This window comes from Oryx dammah, unplaced genomic scaffold, assembly GCF_014754425.2.
Source record: "Oryx dammah isolate SB20612 unplaced genomic scaffold, SCBI_Odam_1.1 HiC_scaffold_10, whole genome shotgun sequence".
Lineage (NCBI taxonomy): Eukaryota > Metazoa > Chordata > Mammalia > Artiodactyla > Bovidae > Oryx > Oryx dammah.
Window position 1 is genome coordinate 75,905,246 of NW_024070194.1, and position 22,717 is coordinate 75,927,962.

At 47.8% G+C, this 22,717-nt stretch overlaps 1 protein-coding gene across 1 annotated transcript in view; it reads right to left on the reverse strand.

Moving 5' to 3' along the window:
• The window catches only part of ISM1 (isthmin 1), an 89,941-nt gene that overhangs the window by 4,913 nt on the left and 62,311 nt on the right, over positions 1-22,717 (reverse strand). The window contains exons 3-5 of the mRNA XM_040248291.1: positions 17,399-17,663; positions 7,248-7,391; positions 2,910-2,999 (exon numbers count right to left, since the gene is read on the reverse strand). Coding sequence (XP_040104225.1) covers positions 2,910-2,999; positions 7,248-7,391; positions 17,399-17,663 — 499 coding nt within the window. The remainder of the gene's footprint in view (positions 1-2,909; positions 3,000-7,247; positions 7,392-17,398; positions 17,664-22,717) is intronic.

The following is a 22,717-nucleotide window of genomic DNA, read 5'->3' on the forward strand; positions in this document are numbered from 1 at the left end:
TCCTCTTGCTCCCATGCCTTTGTCCCTTGCAGGCGGGAGGCTCCCCCAGGGAGGGTTTTGAGTGTCCAATCCCATCTCAGAGGGCTGGACTGGACCCAGACTTCGTCCAAGAGCAGAGAGGAAGGCCAGCCAGGTTGGCGGTAACTGTGCGGCCCATGGTTAAGCAGAGAGAGTCTGAGGGCAGGGAACACGTTGTTTCCCTGGAGCAGAGGATGTACAGAAGGGAGATCACTGGTGTCAGGACCTGGGGGTCTTCAGTGTGGTTTAGGCTCATTCAGAGGGCACTAGGGAAGCACGGATGGTTTTTGAACGACAGCAAGCTCTTCAAAGCCAATTGTAAGAGTCCCAGCGAGATGCTTGGCAGGTATGGAGGGTGGGATCAGGAATAGTCGGGAAGGTGGGGCTGCCAGAACTTGGAAGGCTTGGGGGGAGGGAGGGAGGTGTCAGAAGTGACTGCCCACCACTGATCTGGGTCCTGGGAGGCTGGTGGTGTCAAGAGTGAAAATCGAGCGGTCAGGATTGCAGCTTGAGGGAAATGAGGAAGAGAGATCTGGGGCACCTCTCAGGAGCATGGGAAAGGCCTGGCCTCAGATGGCATGTGTGGGCGCATGTGTCAGACTGCCTGGGTCAAATCCCGGCTCAAGTACTTAGTAGCTCCGTGACCTTGTGCAAGGCATGCTACCTCGGTGGGCTTCAGTTTTCCCATCTCTAAATAAAATGCTGGGGATAAAAACAGCACCCATCTCAAGAAAGTCCCAGGAGGGTTAAACCAGAAGGCAAGCAGACCATACACAGAACAGGGTGGGGAACACCACCTGCAGGAAGGTGCCAGACTCTGGGACTCCACCCCGGCGAGCTCCCGAGTGCGCCGCTGCAAGGAATGGAAGCGTTTCCTGGGAAGTGCAGGTCTGCAGAGCCAGTGAGGGTCCTCCTCAGAGGGCAGGGTTTTCAGAAACAAGATTCACAGAGGCTCCAGAAAACAGCTTTGCACTTTCCCTCCAGGGCATAAGGGCATCAAAAGTCAAGTACATACAGGACTTGCATCCATTGATTTATTATTTTTTTTAATCAGACTTACACGGAGTATTCAGTGTGAATGTTTTCAGTGCTTTATGAGTATCAACTCATTCAACTCTACAATAGATCTAGGAGGTAGGCACCATTAAAGTATGAAAGTGTTAGCCGCTTAGTCACGTCCAACTCTTTGCAACCCTATGGACCGTAGCCTACCAGGTTCCTCTGTCCATGGAATTCTCCAGGCAAGAATACTGGAGTGGGTTGCCATGCCCTCCTCCAGGGGACCTTACTGGCCCAGGATCAAGCCCAGGTTTCCTGCATTGCAGGCAGACTCTTTACCATCTGGGCCACCAGGGAAGCCCATACACCATTACCTTAGACCATTTTTCAGATCAGAAAACTGAGGCAAGAGTCAGTTAAGACATTTGACCTTATGCTAGTTAAGCTTTTCTCACCCCTGCTGGGCATATTCCATTTGTCCTTCTGTCTCCTCATCTCCCTTTTCCTTGCCCTGGAAGGCTGCCCTGCATGGGTCTGATTTGTGGACTCCCTGAGCCCTAGTTTCTAACTGGGGTACGCCGATGGAAGGACCAGGTCGAGTGGCAGAAGGAAGAAGGGGTGAGGTAAGGGTGCTGTCCCTGAGGCTCCTCCCTCCCTGTTAACAAGCTGGCTACATCCTGGGAGTCAGGAGTGTGTCCACTCCACCCAGTGGTTCTGGGACCCTTCCCCTAGTCCCTTCCGTCCAGCGGGTGGTGCGGGCTCCCCACTGTCGCCAGTCACAGAGTGCTGTACAAGCCCTTCTTGGTTTCCATCCACCTGCTCACACCTTTGCCAGCAGATCCTCATCAAATGCTCCTCTGTCACCTGATTTGAGCGTGAACTGTGTCTGTTCCTGCCCGGAACCTGCCTGACATGCCATCCCTTCTCATCCGGTGTGTCCTGAGCTGCCTGGGGAGGGGCACCTGGTCTCAACCCCTGTGAAAGGGCAAAGCAGCTGCCTGCCTGTGGGGCAGGAAATGGGGGAAGACAGAGTTGTTCTCTGCCCCAAAAGCCTGCCTTGCTGCTTGACTATTTTATGCAAAACACCCACAACCTTTAAATTTTGGGGATTAAATGCACTGTGTTTGCAGAAGGCTTCTGCTAGTGGCAGCTGGGTGTACATGAAGGACTGTGATGGAAGTCCTGGGCAACAGAATTTCCAAACTGATTCCAGTTTGGCTGAGGAGAGCAGAAGTGGGTGCAAATGAGAAATGGGGCAGAAGGAATCTTACCTTTCTGCAATATAAAATCACGTCCAGAAGCACATGCAGCTATTTTTATATAGCAGGATTTCCCCTTGCTGAGTAGACACTTTTAACTCTGTCTGGCCCATGTTTATTGTACTTGCTCTGGCACTTTCTACCAGAGGAGTAGCAGGGTGTTACAAAGGTTTACAGAAAACTCACGTGGTGGGGGGCGGGGGCGGGATTGGGATGGGAAAGGCAAAACGTTGAGGAAGTGCCCTTTCTCTTCTTTCCTCCCTGTGGCCCTCTGCTGGGAAACTGACATCATCACTTCTTTATTTCGTTGGGGACACTTGGTGAGGGCTGCGAGAAGAGATTCCATGAGGCCTGAGGCCCCATGATGGGTGAGCCCCATGCCAGGGGCAGGGCGGTCCCACCCGCATGCCGGGGCGGGTGCAGCAAGGCTGCTGGTCTCCGTCTGTCACTGCAGGAGGCTCCCTTTTGCTTGGTGTATATTTGGCAAGCAAGAAAAAGGCCGACAGCACTGGACCCCATAAGAGGAAGACGCAATGCTTAAATGGGTCCAAGGATGGCATGGCAAAGGCAAAAGGAATCTCTAAGACACTAAATCAATATTTGGATGAAAAATGAAAAGAAAACTCTTCATACCGACTTCGAACAGTTTGGTGGCATTAAACTCTTCACTTCCCGCAAGCAGACTCACTTCGGTGGCAGCTGTCCTGAAGGTGTCTTCAATTCCTAGACACAGACAGGAGCTCTTTTTTCTCTAGTTATATGGAAAAAGTTACCCCCCTGCCCCCGCCCCAGCCCCACTGGCAAATAAAAAAACAAATACACATGAACAAAGCCTTTTTTGTACTCATTACTACTCATGGGCAGAAACTTGCCAACAGAGGAAACAGTAAAAAGCAGGTATAGAGCATAAAATATATTAAAACCCCAGATACCATTTGCGGCATGAAATCAGATCCAAATGTGCCTGAATGTCCTAAGGAGCTCATTCCCTGGTCCCAAGAGTGGGGTTTTGGGTGGTGCTGGACACACGTCAGGATGTATATTTGTCTGGAGGTGTCAGGCTGGCAAAGTGAGCCAGAGACTGGAGAGTGTGTTGGTGTTGTGTGTTGTTTAGTCACTAACTTGTGTGCGACTCTTTTGAAGCCCCATGGATTGTAGCCTGCCAAACTCCTCTCCCCATGGGATTTCCCAGGCAACAACACTGGAGCGGATTGCCATTTCCTTCCCCAGGGAATCTTCTCGACCTAGGAATCAAACCCACGTCCCCTGCATTGGCAGGCAAATTCTTATCCACTGTGCCACCAGGGAAGTCCAGTGTTAACAACTTGTCTAGTGGTTAACACTGGTCTTAAGGACTGACTCACTGGGGTTCAAGTGAGTGACTTGGGTAAGCCCCAGAACCTCTGGGTGATTTGGTTTTCACATCCATAAGCGGGGAGAACCAACAACCCTCCTCAGAGCCTTGAATGAATTAAATGAGTTATGCATAAAGAAAGCACTTAGCGTAAGAAGCAGTAAGCGTTGGCTGACATTTTCTCCTTGAATATTTATCTAGCTCATTCTGAGGTAAAAGACCCATTTCTTGTATGTTGGGACTTTCAGCACCACTGATGATGCTGCAAAAAGAATAAGCTGGAGGAGGGATGGATTGGGAGTTTGGGATTAACAGATGTAAACGATTATATATAGAATGGATAAACAACAAGGTTCTACTGTATAGCACAGGGAACTATATCCAATACCCTATGATTAAACCGTAATGGAAAATAATATGAAAAAGAATGTAGTATAAATATGTATATATATGTATGTATAACTGAATCACTTTGCCATACAACATTGTAATTCAACTATACTTGAATAAAATAAATATTAAAAAGTTAAAAACAAAAAAATTCAATGTTAAAAAAAGAATATGCTGGGTTTGTCATTACTTGCTCTGAGCAACTGAACCTAGTTTGCCTCACGTTTCCTGGCTCCCTCCCCTACTCAAATGACCATCCCTACCCAGGCTTCCTTTGCAAACGGGAATCTCCTGCAAGTGGAAGCAGTCAGGAGAGGAAGGAACAGTGGAATGTGGGCTCTTTGTTGGAGAACTTTGGCTGTCCTGCTAGGTGTGAGTTGATTTCGTTTAAGGAGCTCTCTGATTTTATGTGAGGCCCTTCGAGCTTATTTGTACGGTCAGCCTAGGGGACAGATTTTTACAGTGTCATCAGGGAGACTGCCTGGCCCTTAAGTCTTTCCAATGAGGCTGAGAATCAAGACATCAGGAAAGGAAAGAGATGGTGCAAAAGAAGATCCTTCATGTTCAAGGGAGCCCTGCAAAGCTGGGGGAGTCAGGAACAGAAAGGCAGAAAGGATGGAAGCCAGGGCAGACGAGAAGGGAATGTATGAACAGGGCTGCTGGCCATGCTGCTTTCAGCAGTGAGAGAAAACATTTAAAATGGGAGGAGAGATGATATCTGCTATCAAGTTAGCTGGGTCCACTGTTTTGTGTCTGCATGCCAACTCTGGAGGAGAAAGCAACAGGCAAGCTGCCAAGCCCTGACATGAAATGCTGTCTGTATTCACGTGTGCCTGAGCGCAGTACCTTTCACCCTAGTGGTGGTGGAAGAATTTAATCGTTAAGAACATGGATTCTGGAATCAGACTGCCTGCATTCAAATCCCAGCTGGACCACTTGCTTCTTGTGTGACTCTAGACAAATTAGCCCATGCGTCCCAGTTTCCACAGCTGCCAAATGAACAGCATCATCAGTACTTAGTTCATGACATTACTGTTGGGATTAGACGAAATAACACATGCAAAGACCTTAGAAGTTTGCTTGATGCTGAAATACTCAAAAAGTTCTACTCTTCATGACCTTCCGTATCATCTTTTTTCTTCCTCATCTTCCCAATCTTTACCTTCATTTTCTTTTGCTTCATCTTGTCTTCATCTTCTTTTCCCTCTCCTCTTCACTTTCTTCCTGCCTTCCTCCTCTTCTTCCTTCTGGTTATTTGTTGGTTTATTTCTACCCATCCCACCAGACTTCTACCTCTGTTTCATTGTGATGAGTATGGGAAAGATCAGGGCAAACCTCTTGATGGGAATTGATCAAGCACTTTCGGAAATCCATCCGCACGGCTGACGGGGTCCGGAACTGCCTTTTCTCACACATCAGCCCCGTCTTCTGCGTACGCCCGTCTGTTACCACACGCATGCCCAAACTGATCGTCTCTCTCCGCGGAAAACCCTTTGCTCCTCCACATTTTTCTTCTAAATCTCAGCCTTGTGGTTTGAGAACAAAGTTTCTAGGGGTAGAAAAAGGAAGTCTGGGGTGTGGGGAATCAAATGTTCTGTTTCTGAAATTTCTTTCAGAGGAAACCGTTTGGAAAGTGTGATTTCTTGGAAGAGGCTGGTTTTCTACCTGTCTGTAGGGAACATAAACTCTTAGGTAAAGTGTCAGAAAGTAAGTATTTTAGGCTTTGTAGGCCCACTCCAGTACTCTTGCCTGGAAAATCCCATGGATGGAGGAGCCTGGTGGGCTGCAGTCCATGGGGTCGCTAAGAGTCAGACACGACTGAGCACTTCACTTTCACTTTTCACTTTCATGCATTGGAGAAGGAAATGGCAGCCCACTCCAGTGTTCTTGCCTGGAGAATCCCAGGGACGGGGGAGCCTGGTGGGCTGCCGTCTATGGGGTCGCACAGAGTCGGACACGACTGAAGAGACTTAGCAGCAGCAGCAGCAGCAGCAGGCTACATATGGTCTTTTAAAAATTGAAGTATAGTTGATTTACAATGTTGCATTAGTTTCAGGTGTACAGCAAAGTGATATATATATATATATGTATATAAAATGATAGGAATATATATTTGGTATCATATGTATATCGTATATATTCTTTTTCATATTCTTTTCCATTATAGGTTATTACAAAATATAATAGTATAATTCCCTGTGCTATACAGTAGGTCCTTGTTGTTTATTTTATATATAGTAGGATATATCTGTTAATCCTGAACTCCTAATTTACCCCTTCCTCACTCATTTCCTTGTTGGCAACCGTAAGTTTGTTTTCTATGTCCATGCATCTATTTACATTTTGTAAATAAATTCATTTCACCTTCGGACTGGGTTGCGTATCCTTCCTCCTCCTCCTCTCTCTTCACAGCCCTTTAAAAACGTGTGGGCCATACAGAAACAAGACTAGACAGCGGTTTGGCAATACTACTACAGTCACAATTGTTTTCTACTCCAATATGACCTCTCACTAAGTTTGCAATTATTAGTTAAGTTTTAAAAAACATGGACAACGCAGTTTAAAGCGATAATTAAATGCCAAGGTGCCCCAATTTGCTCCCTCTGGAACTTTCAGCAACTCTCAGGCTAATGCACGGTTTTTCTTTGGGTGGCCTTTAAGCCTCTGATCCTGGCTTCCTTATTAGCCCATGAACATCCATCTTCATGTGTCTCTTTAAGGTACCAACCAATTCCACACCAAAGGACCAAGTTAACCAGAATCACGCCTTAAATTAAGTACATGGGAGCACTGTCTTCTAGGTCATGTTTCCTGCAACCGCATATCAGGCTCAGAAAATCCATCTTTTCATCCTCTAAGCTCATTGTCTCTTGTCCCAGTCTGGTCAGAATTCCCATTAGGAAAATGGTTGTCTTGTAAACAGTCAATTTCTATAAGTTTTTAAATAGAAGCTACAACCTTACCCAGACTCACAGAGACAAAGAACAAACTAGTGGTGAGCAGTGGGGAGGGTGAGGAGGGGTGCCATAGGGCTGGGATGTTGGTGGGGTACACAAACTCTTGGGTATAAGCTACAGAGATGTATTATACAGCATGTGGAATGTAGCCAATATTTTGTTATAACTGTAAATGGAGTATAACACTTGGAAATTGTATAACAAAATGGAAAATAGAACAAAAAGGAAAAGCTTCTCGGGGAACGTAGCCACACCCCTGAGTGCACCCACCTGGGCAGTTGGGACGGCCACACGTCCTAGACTCGGTCGCAGTACACGCATAGCCACAAGACCTGGTCCGCCTCTGGTTGCCATTCCCGCAGGTGACACTGCAAACAGACCAGAGGCTCCAGTCGCCCTCACCGTCTGTGGAATCTGGAAGGGAGCAGGCAGATGGTCACCAGCCTTGCCCAAAGAGCCCTCACAGCCCCCATCCGGCTGCCTGCCAACTGCCCACTTGCAGCATCCCCACTGTTGGAGGGGACCAGGTGCCAGCCAGAGGTGAAAAGTTATGGCCCCAGTGCTCATTTCAGAGATTAGCTTCATGGTGCAGGGCCTCTCTCTGAGGTTCTGACCCCTAGAAGATGCCTGCGTGCGTGCATACTCAGTCAAATCTGACTCTTGGAGACCCTGTGGACTGTAGCCCGCCAGGCTCCTCTGTCCATGGGAAGAATACTGGAGTGGGTTGCCGTGCCCTCCTCCAAGGGATCTTCCTGACCCAGGGATCAAATCCAAGTCTCCCGTGGTTCCTGCGCTGCATGCAGATTCTTTACCACTGAGCGCCTGGGGAAGCCCAGAAGATGTCTGAAAGTGAAAGCCGCTCAGGTGTGTCTGACTCTTTGCCACCCCATGGACGATACAGTCCATGGAATTCTCCAGGCCAGAATACTGGGGTGGGTAGCCTTTCCCTTCTCCAGGGGATCTTGCCAACCCAGGGACCAAACCCAGGTCTCCCGCATTGCAGGTGGATTCTTTACCGTTGAGCCACCAGGGAAGCCCAGAAGATACCTAGTAAGTGCTTATTGAAAATGCACACATCCACAGAGCATGGGACCATGCAGTAATATGATAAAGATTTTCCAAAATGACAGCCATCAGTTCCTTCACATGCACCGAGAGGAGTCACATGAAGGGCCCCAAAACACTCCACATGGGAATAAAGCCTTCTTGGACCTTCCAGGCACTTCTCAGGGGACAGCTAAATGCAGCTGATGCCGTTGGCAGTAGAGGAGCTGCCCAGTGGAGCCCTGCCTGAAGTTCTGAGTCACAGAGTTGCGAGAAATAATACAGTGCTGATGTCTGAGTCACCAAGTTTGGAATGGTTGTTATGCAGCAGTAGATAACTGATGTGTGCTTAGTCGTGGTCTGACTCTCTTGCGACACCATGGACTGTAGCCCGCCAGGTTCCTCTGCCCATGGGGATACTGGAGCAGGTTGCCATTCTCCCCTCCAGGGGAACTTCCCAACCCAGGGATTGAACCCAGGTCTCCCTCATTGCAGGCAGATTTTTTACCAGCTAAGCCACCAGGGAAGCCCAGATAACTGATACATAATGGTAGAGCTAGATGGTTCTTTGAGGTTATCACTCAACATCCATCCAACAAATATTCTATTATGTGCCAGGCCCAATTCTGGGTATATGAGATATATCATTAAATAAAACTTGCAAGGATCTCTGCCCTGTGGTACTAATAGTTTTGTGAGAAGAGTCAGACAATAATAAAAAAGACATACACAAAAATGACTCAATTATACAGTGTATCAGAAATCAGTGAGGGATAAAGAAAAAGGAGAAATGAACCAGACTGGGGGCTTGAGGGCCATGAGAGAGGTTGGTATGTTATCTAGACTAACTTGCTCTTTTTATTTTTTAATTTAAAAAAAATTAGAAAAAATTTTTTTGGCCACACTGCTTAGCATGCGGGATTTTAGTTCCCTGAGCAGGCCCCAAATCCACACTCCCTGCCTTGGAAGCCTGGAGTCTTAACCACTGGACCACCAGGGGATTCACCTGATTTCCTCTTTTTAAGAGTAAAGAAACTAAGTCCTGGAGTGCGTGGGTGACCCACTCAAGGGGAAGGGGAAGAGAAAGCAAAGCGTGGGCCCTAGTGCTAACGGCTTTTGCTCGAAAGCCTGACTCTGCAGCATCTCCCTCTGAACTACTTTTTCCCGCTTTATCCAAATCTTCCTCCAGCCTTGGGGCCTCTGCTAGTGCCAAGCACACAGCCGCAGTCATTGGCCTTGCAGGGCAGGGGTCTGCTCTGCTCGGAACAGGTCTCGGTGATTGTCATTACGTAGGCCTGGCAAGAATGCGGTCCACACATGTTTCTACCTGAACTGCGGGACCCGTGCCAGACTCCCAGGCTGTTGTTTACAGTGTGTTCACTCTCAGGCAAACCCAGGGCCACTGACTTTAGCCCATTGTTAGAGTCGTGGGGGCAGTCCTAATCCTTTCCCCTAACCCACGGTTGAGAGTCCAGCCACACCTCACCTGCCCCCGGGGGCCCCATCCCTTTCTCCTGACTCCCCCAAAGGGGTTTTTCCAAATTTTGATTTCCTTCTAAGACATGATTTTCCAACCACATGGCCAAGCAGATGTTTGAAACTCCTGCCTCGTGCGAGGGAGGCGGGTCTACTTCCCCTCCCACCCTGGCCGCCTCCATCTTTCCATCTCCACCTGAGTATCAGTGCAGTGGAACCCGAGAGATCGCTGAGCACGGGGCCGGGGCTGCCACCTCTCAGGCCTCTTGGTAACTCACCAAGAACACAAAGGACATGCCTGAAACAATCACATGCTCACACTCCTGTCGGTGGGTGTATCCATGTGTTACACGCACGGAGGAACACACTCGGCACCTCCCGTGTGACTCTTCCTGGGGTCTGACTTGTTAAAAGGAACACTCACCACCACAAAAAGTCACCAGTCAAGATGATACTGTCTTCAGACTCATAAAAAGGGGGCAGTGGGTAAGTCAGAGAAGGCTTATTAATTCATGGAGGAAGAGTTGCTGTCCCCTGTGGGGTGGGTCTCAGCCTAAGACACGATCCAGGTGATTGATACCAAGAGGTATCCCGCTTGGCTCAGCAGAAGCAAAGGGGCCTCAACCACCCAGAATTCTCTGGCAGTACATCCTCCCTGGTATAATAAGAGGGAGAGCTAGCTTGGGGGAATATTGTCTCTGAATGTTGAGATTTTAGCATTAAACATACCATCTTGGAATCTCTGCCTGAGGTAATTTCTTATGTTGGTTTTTTAAAAATCTAAATTATTGAATGTTAGTACTGTATCAAATTATGTGAAAGATGATTCCATAATTCTCCGTGTACCCACCCCCTTTCATACCCACCCCAGCCCTGGGCCACTGACTTGCTCTGCTGCTGCTGCTGCTGCGTCGCTTCAGTCGTGTGTGACTCTGTGTGACCCCATAGGCGGCAGCCCACCAGGCTCCCTGGTCCCTGGGATTCTCCAGGCAAGAACACTGGAGTGGGTTGCCATTTCCTTCTCCAACACGTGAAAGTGAAAAGTGAAAATGAAGCTGCTCAGTCGTGTCCGATTCCTAGTGACCCCATGGACTGCAGCCTACCAGGCTCCTCCATCCATGGGATTTGCCAGGCAAGAGTGCTGGAGTGGGGTGCCACTGCCTTCTCCGTGACTTGCTCTGGCCCCTGAAAAAACAGCAAACATGATGCAACGCAGAGGCTAGAAAAGTGCCGGTGCCTCAGGGCTTGCGTTGTCCCTGAGGGAACTCTTCCACCGCCACGTGAAGAGCCTGGATGAGCCCGGAAGGCGTGGGGCCAGAGGGGGAGAGGCCCACCGGTCCCTGCACCCCAGCTGGCCAGCAGGGACCCCATCACTGGGAATGAGGCCATGCTGGAGCACACAGCCCCAGCCAAGTCAGCCCAGAGCAGAACAACGGTGCAGACAGCCTGTAGACTCTCTCAGAGACATTTGCGCTTTTAAGCCAGTAAGTTTTAGATTGCTGTTGTTTAGTCGCTCAGTCGTGTCCAACTCTTTTGCGACCCTATGGACTGTATCCTGCCGGGCTCCTCTGTCCACGGGATTTCCCAGGCAAGAATACTGGAGTCGATTGCCAATTCCTTCTCCAGGGGATCTTCCTGACACAGGGGTCAAACCTGCATCTCCTGCATTGCAAATGGATTTGTTTTTTTTTGAACTGTTGAGCAGTTTCTAAAGTAGCAAGAACTGGAACTTCCCTGGTAGTGCAGTGGTTAAGAATCCACCTGTCAATGCAGGGAATGTGGGTTTGATCCCTGGTCAGGGAACTAAGATCCCACATGCCACAGGGCAGCTAAGACCCAACAGAGCCAAAAAATAAATATACTATTTTTAATTCTTAAAAGAAAACAATAAAGTAGCAAAAGCTGTCACAAATACACCAGAACAAACTTTCCTATGAATGCTTTCTGAATGGCTTGGAGACTCTGGAACCAAGAAGGATTTATTACTTCAGTAAATGGATTTCTCCATGGCTTTAAAAAAAAAAAAAAAAGCTACCAAAGCCATTTATTTTCCAAACACTTCTTTACACTGGGCCCCCAAAGTTAGACATAGAACATTGATATCCCCACATGGCTGATCATTCCTATTGGCCTAGCAAGGAAGTGAAACAAAAATAGGCATGTCAGTCCACTTGCCAGAAGTGTCTAGAGCACACAGCCCTGGAGGAGCATCCCAGCCAAGTCTCTCCTCCCAGGGATTTCTATTGTTTAATGTATTTGAAGGACAGAAAGGGAATTTCTGATGTAGGGGAGGCAACAACACTCCGAGGGCAGTCTTCCTTTCTGCTATAATAAAATAAGCCTATTTTCATTGGCTTACCTACCAGAGAGCATCGCTGAGAGCAGAAGATGAACTTGAGCAGCAGTAATTACAAGGATGGCAACAAAGACAGCAGAATAGTCCCTGTGAAAGTTTATGTGAGGCTGTGGCAGCCCTGTCTGTGACATCAAAGAGCTGAGTGAGGGCAGAGAACAATCCACAGGGCAGTGGGCTGGGAGCTGGGCTTCCAGGGTGTCATTTGAAATTGTAAAGTGGTCATTATATACTTTCAGGGCACTCGAGTTCTGTGGTCCAGTTACAGTATTTGGGCAACTGAAGTGACTTGAGTCTTGGCTCAGCCACTGGCAAACCTCCACCATTAATCCTAGCTAGACGATTGTGACTGCCAATTATTGAAGCCCTGCCTTAACCAGCGGCTCTGTCTAAACACCCTGATTGAACCGCTGTAATAACCCTGCAAGGTAGGTGGAAACACCTTTTATGGATAAGGACACTGAGGCTCAGAGAGGTTAAGGTGCTTGATTAAGGTCACACAGCTCAAACTTGGCAGGGCTGGGATGAGATCTGAGATCTGCCTGCTTTGGCCATATTCTGCTCTATATCCTGATATTCCAGGAGCTTTGATTCTGGCCCAAACAGCCCTTCCTTAAGACATCTATTGTATCTGTGTGCTTGGTGGCTCAGTCATGTCTGACTCTTGGCAACCCCATGGGCTGTAGCCCTCTAGGCTCCTCTGCCCATGGAATTCTCCAGGCAAGAATACTGGAGTGGGTAGCCATTCCTTTCTCCAGGGGATCTTCTCAAGCCAGGGATTAAGCCCAGGTCTTTGGCACTGCAGGTGGATTCTTTACCATCTGAGCCACCAGAGAAGACCAAGATTCCCATTATGTGGCTATAATTCAACAAGACAAAGAAAAACCTTTCCAAAAAAATCACCGTGAAATCTATTAAAACAGGACCACAATCTGTCAGAGAATTGCAAAGAATCAACTGCCAGCCCAGATTACACTTCACTGTGTTCATCTGATTGTATTATCAGGTTACTTAGAGCAATCTTAGGGATGGTATACTATTATTTGACAGAAAGATACTTATTTGGACCCTTTCTTTGCCCTGGGTGACAACTTAAGTATCTCAAACACACAGAGGCCAAAGGTGAGCTGACTCATGGTCATTACATGCTTCCACCATCAAAAATTAGGTCTATTTTTTGTTGTTTTTCCTGTGGTCATGTATGGATGTGAGAGTTGAACTATAAAGAAAGCTGAACACTGAAGAATTGATGCTTTTGAACTGTGGTGTTGGAGAAGACTCTTGTGAGTCTCCTGGACTGCAAGGAGATCCAACCAGTCCATTCTAGAGGAGATCAGTCCTGGGTGTTTATTGGAAGGACTGATGCTAAAGCTGAAACTCCAATACTTTGGCCACCTGATGTGAAGAGTTGACTCATTTGAAAAGACCCTGATACTGGGAAAGATTGAGGGCAAGAGGAGAAGGGAGTGACAGAGGATGAGATGGTTGGGTGGCATCACCGACTCAATGGACATGGGTTTGGGTGGACTCCGGGAGTCGGTGATGGACAGGGAGGCCTGGCATGCTGCAGTTCATGGGGTCGCTAAGAATTGCACATGACTGAGCGATTGAACTGAACTTTGTTGTGTATTTTATAATTTATTCTAAAGACGCTGTTACATTCTACTTATTTCACCAAGGATTTTCTGAAATACTCTGGCTGCAGACATTTGCATTGTTATTAAAAACCCTAACTTCAAATATTTGCGATTGATAGCCTCCACTAAGCCCAGTTCCTATGGCAACTGTAGCTGGCCTCAGACAGGGCAGCAAGTCCAAAGGCCTAGTGATGGGCGCTGCTTCCCCACTGCATGAACCTCACCTTCCTGGGCTGAATGTTCTCTCCTTGTATCCTCCCTCCTCAGCCCCGACACAGGGATAAACACTTAGAAATTGCTCTATACTTTCTTGCTGATTGAAATAAAAGGGGACTTCGCTCATCTGATCCTGTAAAGAATTCTGGAATCTGTATATTCCCTTCAGCCATACTGAGAAGCAGTAATGATTCATCCACATTGCAAATGCTACCAAGTGACTGTAGCTTGTAAGCTACACACTTACAATCTTCCTTCTCAAAGCGTGGTCCGAGGACCAGCAGCGTCAGCTTCACCAGGTTGCCCGCCCCTTTTCTTCATCTGTGGCTTCAGGCGCAGCATTTACCAAGATGCCCAGGTGATTTGTGTGCACAGAAAGGTCTGAGAAGCACTGCTTTAGGGGTTCCATAAACGGACCAGATTTTCTTTATAAAGTAGGAATCCTGAAGTCTGGGGCTTCCCTGGTGGCTCAAACAGTAAAGAATTTGCCTGCAGTGCGGGAGTGTGTGTATCTGTTAGTCGCTCACTCATGTCTGACTCTTTGCGACCCCATGGTCTGTTCATGGAATTCTCTCCGCAAGAATACTTGCCTAGGAAATCCCATAGACAGAGGAGCCTGGCAGGCTACAGTCCATGGGGTTGCAAAGAGTCAGACATGACTGAACCACAGTTTAATGATGGCAGTGTTACTAAAAGAGACCTCACAGTCATCACGATGGAAGACTCTCTATGACCCAGGGATGCTGTAAGATGCAGACAGGGTACCGCCCCCCTCCCCAGGTATTGTAGATCTAGAAAGCTGGGGTGAAGATGGCTGTGACAGCCACAGTAACTGCTCCAGCAGAGGCAAATTCTACCCTCAAGATGGAAATGGAGGGGGGGGTTCTTAATGTTCATAAATTCAGCAGGATATATTGTGTAAAAACTTTAGATGAAAAAACGGTTTCTAAGTGGTGATCATCAAACTTCCATGAGCATGAGAGTCACCTGCTGACCTTGACTAAAAAAAGAAAGAAGCATACAAAGACTCCAGGTCTCACTCCTGCACATTGAGTGGAAGGATGGCAGTGGCCCTCGATCTGGGCTGTACCCTGGTGTCACTCGGGGAGCTTTAAAAATCCCTGATGCCCGGGTCCCACCCTAGAGACTCCAAGTTAACTGATCTCGAGAGAAGTCCAAGCATTGGGATTTAAAAAAATAAATGCCCAGATGAGTATGGGCAACCATACTGAGAAACACTGGTGTGTGGGGCCTCCCGCTTCCAGATCAGGAGCTTTCCTGGTGGCTCAGACAGTAAAGAATCTGCCTGCAGTGCAGGAGGCCCAGATTTGATTCCTGGGTTGGAAGATCCCCTGGAGAAGGGAATGGCTGCCTACTCCAGTATTCTTGCCTGGAGAATCCCATGGATAGTAGTTGCAAAGGGTCGTACATGACTGAGCAACCGACCCTGTCACTTTCATTTTTCCAGCGTGTCTGAGATTAAACAGTCCTGGAGTGGGGTCTGAAAGTCTGCGTTTCTATTATGGTCTCTGGGGACGCTGATCTACTGGCCTGGGGACCATACCTGGAGATATGTAGGGAAGGGGCTTGGGCCCAGGATAGGCATTACGTTTTCACAGGCAGTGGATGGATTCTGATGTTGAGGGTCTGAGCCTCCCTCAGAGAGACAATGTTCCACGTGGGCTAGGCAGGCAGGTTAAGCTGCAGTTCTGTGCAGGGTCAGGCCAGCACTCTGGGATCCTTGGTATTTCTCTTGTTCAACAGCTCAGCTCAGCCCTGGACTTCTACTACCATTCCTGTCTTCCAACCTAACTGTCCCTTCACAGACCCGCTTTACTGCCCTAAAGGACGTGCTTCCCCCTCCACCCCCGAGAGGCAGAAGAACACAGTGGTGAAGAGGACAGACTCTGTACCTAGATTGTCTGAGACGAATCTTAGGTCAAAGTTGCTTAACTTCTGCAGGCTTCAGTTTCCCCATTTGTAAAGTGGGGTCTCTGCCTCAGTGAGCTGATTAAATGAGCTAATTTTTGAGAGCTGCTATGAAGAGGGACTGTGGAAGGCAACTGCTACAGAAAGGCTGGCTAATGTTCTCAATCCTTCTTGGAAAAGAAATTGGACTTCTGGGAAAGGGGAAGGTTTTATAAGCAGTTGGGTGGGGTCTGGGAGCTCTCCTTCTGCTTCTCTAGCGTTTACTGTGTATCTCTACTGTGGCACTCTTTCGCTCCATCCATTAAGTTTTCTCCTTTCTTTCAAAGACAGGTGAGATGCTCTTCAGGGAAGGACCATGTCTTAATCTTTTTTGGATTTCCAGTACCTAGCAGAATGATGGGCAGAAGATGTGTTCAATGTCAGTTGCAACTAAGTGACGTGGTTGGGAACAAAGTCCTACTCTTTCAGACATTGCTTAGGATCATCTATTAGCAGGCAGAAATGACTTGCCAATATACAAGTGGCCTTTCTGCTGAAAATGGGGGTAAGGGTGAGAATGCAAATGGTGCAAAACAAGTTATCCTCATAGACCGTCTGCTCCTGAGTCTGCTGAGGCTGAACCACAAGGCCATCATCATGGTGGATGTATTTGTAAGATATCAAATACTCATAACATGGGGCACCCTGCCCGATTCTTCATGAAGACTGGCCAGATGCTTTCCAAATCGGTTTCCTCTTCATCTAGTTCACACAGAAAACATTTCCCAGCTTCCCTTGCATCTATATGGGATCATATGACAAAGTCTTGCCAATAGAATCTGGGCAGATTTGTCTTCTCCAGGCTGAGGGGGTTGAAAGCATGAGTGCCTTTTCCAGGCTCTGTCTTTCTACTTGTCTGCCAGCCAGAGGCAGAGCATCCAGTGGGTAATTCTCAGGCCCTCGCAGTTGGTGGGGCTTAAAGATGGAAGGAGTCTGGGTCCCCGAATGACTGGGTGGAGCTGCGTTCCTCTGACCCTGTCTTCCATCCCAGCTTAAGTGAGAAATGAACGTGGATTATTTTAAGCCATTGAACTTAGAAATTGTTTGTTGTCTCACCTATCCTACTCTAAAACCATGGGAAACTGTAAGTTCCAACTCGGGGTCTTGAAATTTATATGCTTGAGACATACATGTCCATGAGGGTTTCAAAGGGCCACTTCACTACCGGTGATAAACATAACATAGTTGCCTGGTCAAAGGAGACAGCTGGGCACATCTTTTTCACTAAATGGATTTTCATTATGGGTTTTTACAGTCAAATACATGAGGAAGTTCGGAGAAGGAAATGGCAAACCACTTCAGTATTCTTGCCTGGAAATTGCTATGGACAGAGGAGGTTGCTGGGCTCCTGTCCATGTGGTCTCGAAGAGTTGGACACAACTGAGCATTCACACACTATTCGAGGAAGTTATTTCAGTGGTTTCGTCATTTTTTTGGAAAAAAAAAAAAAAAAAAAGGCAGGACCTGAAAGATCCCTAACTTAAAAAAAAAATCTTTCCGAGGATAATTGGCATTATTTTAAAATTATAGTATTTCTAGAAAAATGTGGTGAGCGGGGCCTCTTGGGCCTTCTGTGATGGGGTGGACAGAGTCTGTATGAGGTCTGCCTTGTTGAAGACCCAAAGCCACACACTGTAAACAGGGTTTTGCTTGGCTCCACGTCCACTGGCCTCATCGTCCTTGTTTATTCTCTGCACTGATTTTATATTGCTGGGTGGTAAACTCACCATATTCTGGCTGTTCTTTGGTTTCAAATGTCTGGTGGCCCGGGGCCGGACGGTCCCAGCCGCCGGGGAGGCTGAGGAAGTTGCTGTCGTCTGAGGTGCCGTCGTACTTGTAGTCTTGGTCACCGCCCTGGGCCCTCGGCAGGGCCAAGGACCTCTGCCACCAGGCCCGCCAGTCGGGGGATGGCACTGACCAGCCGGGTTTATTCTCCGGGTGCTGATCTTTCTCTGCTTCAGAGTCAGGACCATCCACCACCTCTATGGTGACCTGAGGAATTCAAAACAGGCCAGGGTCAAGGAGGAGTCATCAGCCTCCACGCCGGGTGACCCTGGGGAGAAAGTCTAAGAGAGCGGAGGGAAACGCGCCTCCCTTGGGAGGGAAAGCGGAGGCTGCACCGTGACACGAGGGGAGAACCTCCAGGGACGCCCAGAGGGACTGACGCCCATGGGCCTTGCGTTGGGAGGAAGCAGAGTATCATGGGGCCCCTGATTTACGGATGACTACATTTCTGGGAAGTCTAATTCAAGGAGTCAACATGTACCATGAATGGCACAAGAACAACTCATAAACGGAACACTTACTGAGAACTAACCATGTACCAGGCATTGCTTTAAAGGCTTCCCGTATATTAATGTACTCAATCCTCACAATGTCTCCATAATGTTGGTTCTGTTGATTGGCCCTCGTGGTTACTGATCTGAAAGGATGTCCTTGCCACTCCTCCCCTTCTGGTCTGTGGGTGCTGCACCTCCCACCAAGAGGTGGGGTTTACGCCCCTCCCTTGCAGTCTGGGCTGGCACAAAGACTCACAGTAGAGTGTGGTAGGTGTGTCAACATGACCAGCCACACGAGGTATTGAAGTTTCCATTTGCATTCTCTCAGAAAGTTCCTACCTTTGCGTATGGAAGCCCAGCCTAGACTACTGTGCACATGACCGTCATGTGATGAGGGAGCCATACAGCAGAGAACAAAGGCTCCCCAAGTCCTGGAAAGCTCTGAGGCCCGTCAGTTGAGCGGGGAGCTATCTTGGATCTTCCAGGCCGACTGGGTCACCCCAGCTGATAGCACGTAGAGCAGAGACGAGCTCTCCCAGCTGAGCCCTGCTCAAATTCCCGACCCACAGCACCCCGAGCAGTCCAGTGATTGTTGTTTCAAGCTGTTAAATTTCAGAGTAGTGGCTAGACAGTTTCTTACAGACAGAAGAACTGGACACAGAGAAGTTAACAAGCTGCCTAAGGTCACACAGCTAGTAACTGGCAGCCATGGGTATTCTAGCTCCAGAGCCTATACTCTTATGAACTTTGCCAAACTGTCTCTCAAAAAAGTCAGTCACCTAGGTCCTGTCCCTTCCTATGACCAGGTGAGCCCAGAGCCCATTGATGCCGGTAGGGGCTGGATGCCACAGGTCATGTAGAGATGGGAGCACACCCTCCATGCTGTTCCAGCTGTGAGTTTCACTCATCCCAAAACTGGACCCAGCGCAGACTCCTCCTTAACCCACCCTCAGGGTCAGAGCAGACAGCCCCAGAGTCAAGGTCAGAACTCGCTCTTAGATTTACGGAGCCTCGTTTGGAAGTCACAGGGCTGAAAGAATGCAGCTTCTTGGCTCCGAGAGACAATCAGCATAGAGAAACTTGTTTTAAAAACATAATAAAAGACTCCTTGGGTTCCTCTGGCCATCACCCGGCTCTTGCAACAACCCCTGGACGAGTTATGTGCAAATGAATCAGAAACATGCGCTCCGAGTAATCAGCGCAAGATGTACTGGGCAGATGCTCTTCCAGCTTTGCCCTAACTTGACATCTGAGAGACTTGTTGAGATGCTCTGCCAAATTGCACCGGGTCATGCCAATCCCCGAGACAAACAGACCCTTTCTTTTGTCTCAGGAATGGAAAAGTTTGAATTCTACTCTCTTCGACGTTCAAAGGAGGTTGCCTCACTCATGGTGGGCCTAGCTGTGGCCTTGTGTGGTCCAGACACGAGGTCCAGGGTGTGGTCTTCTACCCCAGTACACTTGGGCTGTGGCAGGCTGAGAGCATCTTCTCTAGTGTGGGATACCTACGAGGGCACCATTGGCTTGATTCCATGCCACCACCATCACCCCAGTCTTGTAAGCATCCCTTGCATATTTATAAATAACTATAGAACTTTTAGTAATCCCCCAAAAGGACAAAAAGAAGAATTACATCATTCATCTTGTATCACTGCTGTTTGCTGGAGGGATGGCTGTTGGAGAGGGACAGTGCCCAGGACCCACACGCAATCCTACCAGGACAGAGTGGAAGGCATGCACAGCTGGGTGGCATGGACCTGAGCCAGCAGAGATTCCATGATGCCCAGCCTTTGAAGACACAACCTTTCTCCTATGTAGTCCCAGCCCCCATGCCTGCAGACAGAACAACTGAGCCGCAACAATTGTCTGCAAGGCTATTAAGGGTCTTGGAGAAGCTGCCAAGAGCCAGGCAAGCCTGCAATTATGGTAATAAGATCAGTCTCTGGGTAGGAGATAAGGGGGAACAGGCTGGACAGTTTTGGTATTCCGTTTGTATCCAGACTGGAGTCAAAGGGATTGCCTAAACAAAACGTGCCCTGCAATTTCTCCAAGCTGGGAATCAAAACAATTCCATGTTTTAAGCTATTACCGTCAATATGATTCTTTCTCCCCCCAAACTGCTGCTTGGATCCAAACAAAACAGATTTGTTGCCTGGCCAGGCAATGAGTAGCAAAATACAAATTTACTCCAAAAACTATTATCGATGACTAAATCTCATCAGCTTAGAGGTTTCTTTTTCCCCTTTCATTTCTAGCCACTGCTCCAACTGAATTAAAAATAACACAAACAAACAAACAAAAAACCCCACACAAAACAAAACCCACGAAAACCTTAGGATCCACCCTTTCCTCCAGTTAGGAATGTGGAAACCTCGTACTGATAATAAAAGAAGAAATCTAATCTTGAACGTGAAATTTCATAGGCACCCAATTAAAAAGACTTAACAAGCATAATCATGACTTCTCGAATGGGAGGAGGTGGAGGGAGATTAGTTTTACGTTTCCTGTTGCTCTTACTCTTATTTACATGTCTCTAGCATCAAAGAATCTGTTCATAAAAATGGCTTGAGCAACAATCAGTGTGACGAGTTGAAGGTGTGGCAGGGAGCACAGTAGATTTCCAAGCTGATGGAGCTGGATCTTACCTTTCTTTGGCGTCTTCAACACACAGCATTGAAGCATCTTTAGTATATTTGTTTCTTCTGGATTTTTCCATACCATGAATCAAGACAGTAAAAGAAAAAGAACTTTTCCAAAAGACCCAAGTCCAACTTCTGGCTGAACCTTGTCAGATCCAAGAAAAGAGACTAGAATAGGTGCCAAGTTTGAGAATTCCGTCCAAAATTGGGAAAGGATAAAATCCTTTGCACTATTACCAGTTTCTTTCTTCCTCTTGAAAGTTCAAACATTTATTAGAAACACACTCTTTAGCACTGAAAAGCACTTTCCACTGGGAAACTAACACAATTCGTAGTCTAACTGGCAATAAACTAACGACACTGAGAATACAGAAGGCTTGATCTTCAGAACTCAGGAGAATCTTCTAGAATCTTCTAACTCGTTGGCCCTGTTAGAGGACCAATGAGCTTGAGAGCTACGGTGACCAGGTAGTTTGGGTTTGTGTTTATTTCCCAGAGACTAAGAGAAGCCCTGAGAGTTGAAATGATTCCTCAAAAGCGCAGAGCAGCAAATGGTTAGGCCCCCAATAATGTAACCCTTCTTCCTTGACAAATGCCAAAGAAAGAACACAAAGGACTAGGAAGATATATAACCCCTCCCTCTCAGACCCTCCCTCTCAAAACAACTCTGGCAGCTCCAGGAAAGCGCCATGAGTGCTTTCAGCCTTACAGCATTCCTGTTCGGGTATCGCTGCTTGTTCTACAAAAGCTAGCCCCACATTTCAGGCAGAGAAACTGGCCTGGAGAATTCACATTCTTGAGGTGAACAGCAGAGAAGGAGAACTGCTCTCAAAACGAGACCTCCTGATTCTTATTTTATACTGGTCTCCTCTGTCATTTTCACCCTTGCTGCCATCACCAGCCAGCGTCCACCAAATCTGGGGAAGCGTCCGCATCGCTTTGCTGAGTGCTTCCCATGGATGATCTCATTTAATCCTTGTGCATGCTAAGTCGCTTCAGCCGTGTCTGACTCTGTGCGACCCCATGGACTGTAGCCCACCAGGCTCCTCTGTCCATGGGATTCTCCAGGCAAAAATACTGGAGCAGTTGCCATGCCCTCCTCCAGGGGATCTTCCCGACCCAGGGGTCTTCTGCAGTGGCAGGCGGTTCTTTACCAGTAGCGCCACCTGGGAAGCCCGTTTAATCCGCACAACCCTACCACTGTGGAGTACTGTCCTACAAAAGTACTACACCCATGTTGTTATTCCCATGGTACAGACAAGGAAACTAAGGCATATGGAGGTCAAGTAACCTTCAGCAGCCACAGAGGCCAAGCCTCGTTGACAGAAATGCTGCTGCCGGAGCCCGAAGAGAGGTGGGTGGACTCTGACTCACGATGGGGACAGCAGGGCCCCCTTGAGAATCTGAACAGTACTAGCTTGTCTCCAGGAGGGTGTGGGTCCATGTCTTGGAAACAGTAATTTCTTGGTTCTTACTTGGCCAGGCCTGCCATCCCAAAAGAATTTTAGGAAGAAAAGAGGTAGGAAAATCAGAAGTAGAAGCCCATACAACACCTCTAGCCCTGGCCAACTCATCTGATTATATCAAGAGGCCTACAGTCGTGTAAATAAGTCTGTGCAAGGGGGAAAAAGGGCTTTTAGAAGACTATTTTTAAGTCTCCCTCAATGGAATAAAAGAAAGAAACACATCGGTTGAAATGAATACGAATCTCAGATGGACCCAGAAAAGAGAAATATTTGGTGGTGAATAGCTACTGTGGTAAGGAATTGATGCAGTGAGCCTAATAATGAGTTTATTTTAGAGATTTCTACATCTGCTATCTGACCATCAGCTGCGGAGCAGAAACCCAGCCAAGGGTACTGACGTTCCGCTTGAACTTGTCCTGGGGGATTTACTTTCTTTCCTGAGTGGTTTATTTATTTATTTGTTGCCAAAACCCAACTTCTAGTTTTGTTTTAAATTTAATATGGAGATTGGGTTCAGGAGTTTGAGGCTATTTCTTTCTATTTTGTGCATTGTTGGGCTTCCCCCCACCCACCCCCTACTCACTTCCACAGCCTGAAGCCAGTCTTAAAATGAAGAGCCCGATTCACTTGGGACAGAGGCCACCTGGCTTCAGGGGTTTATT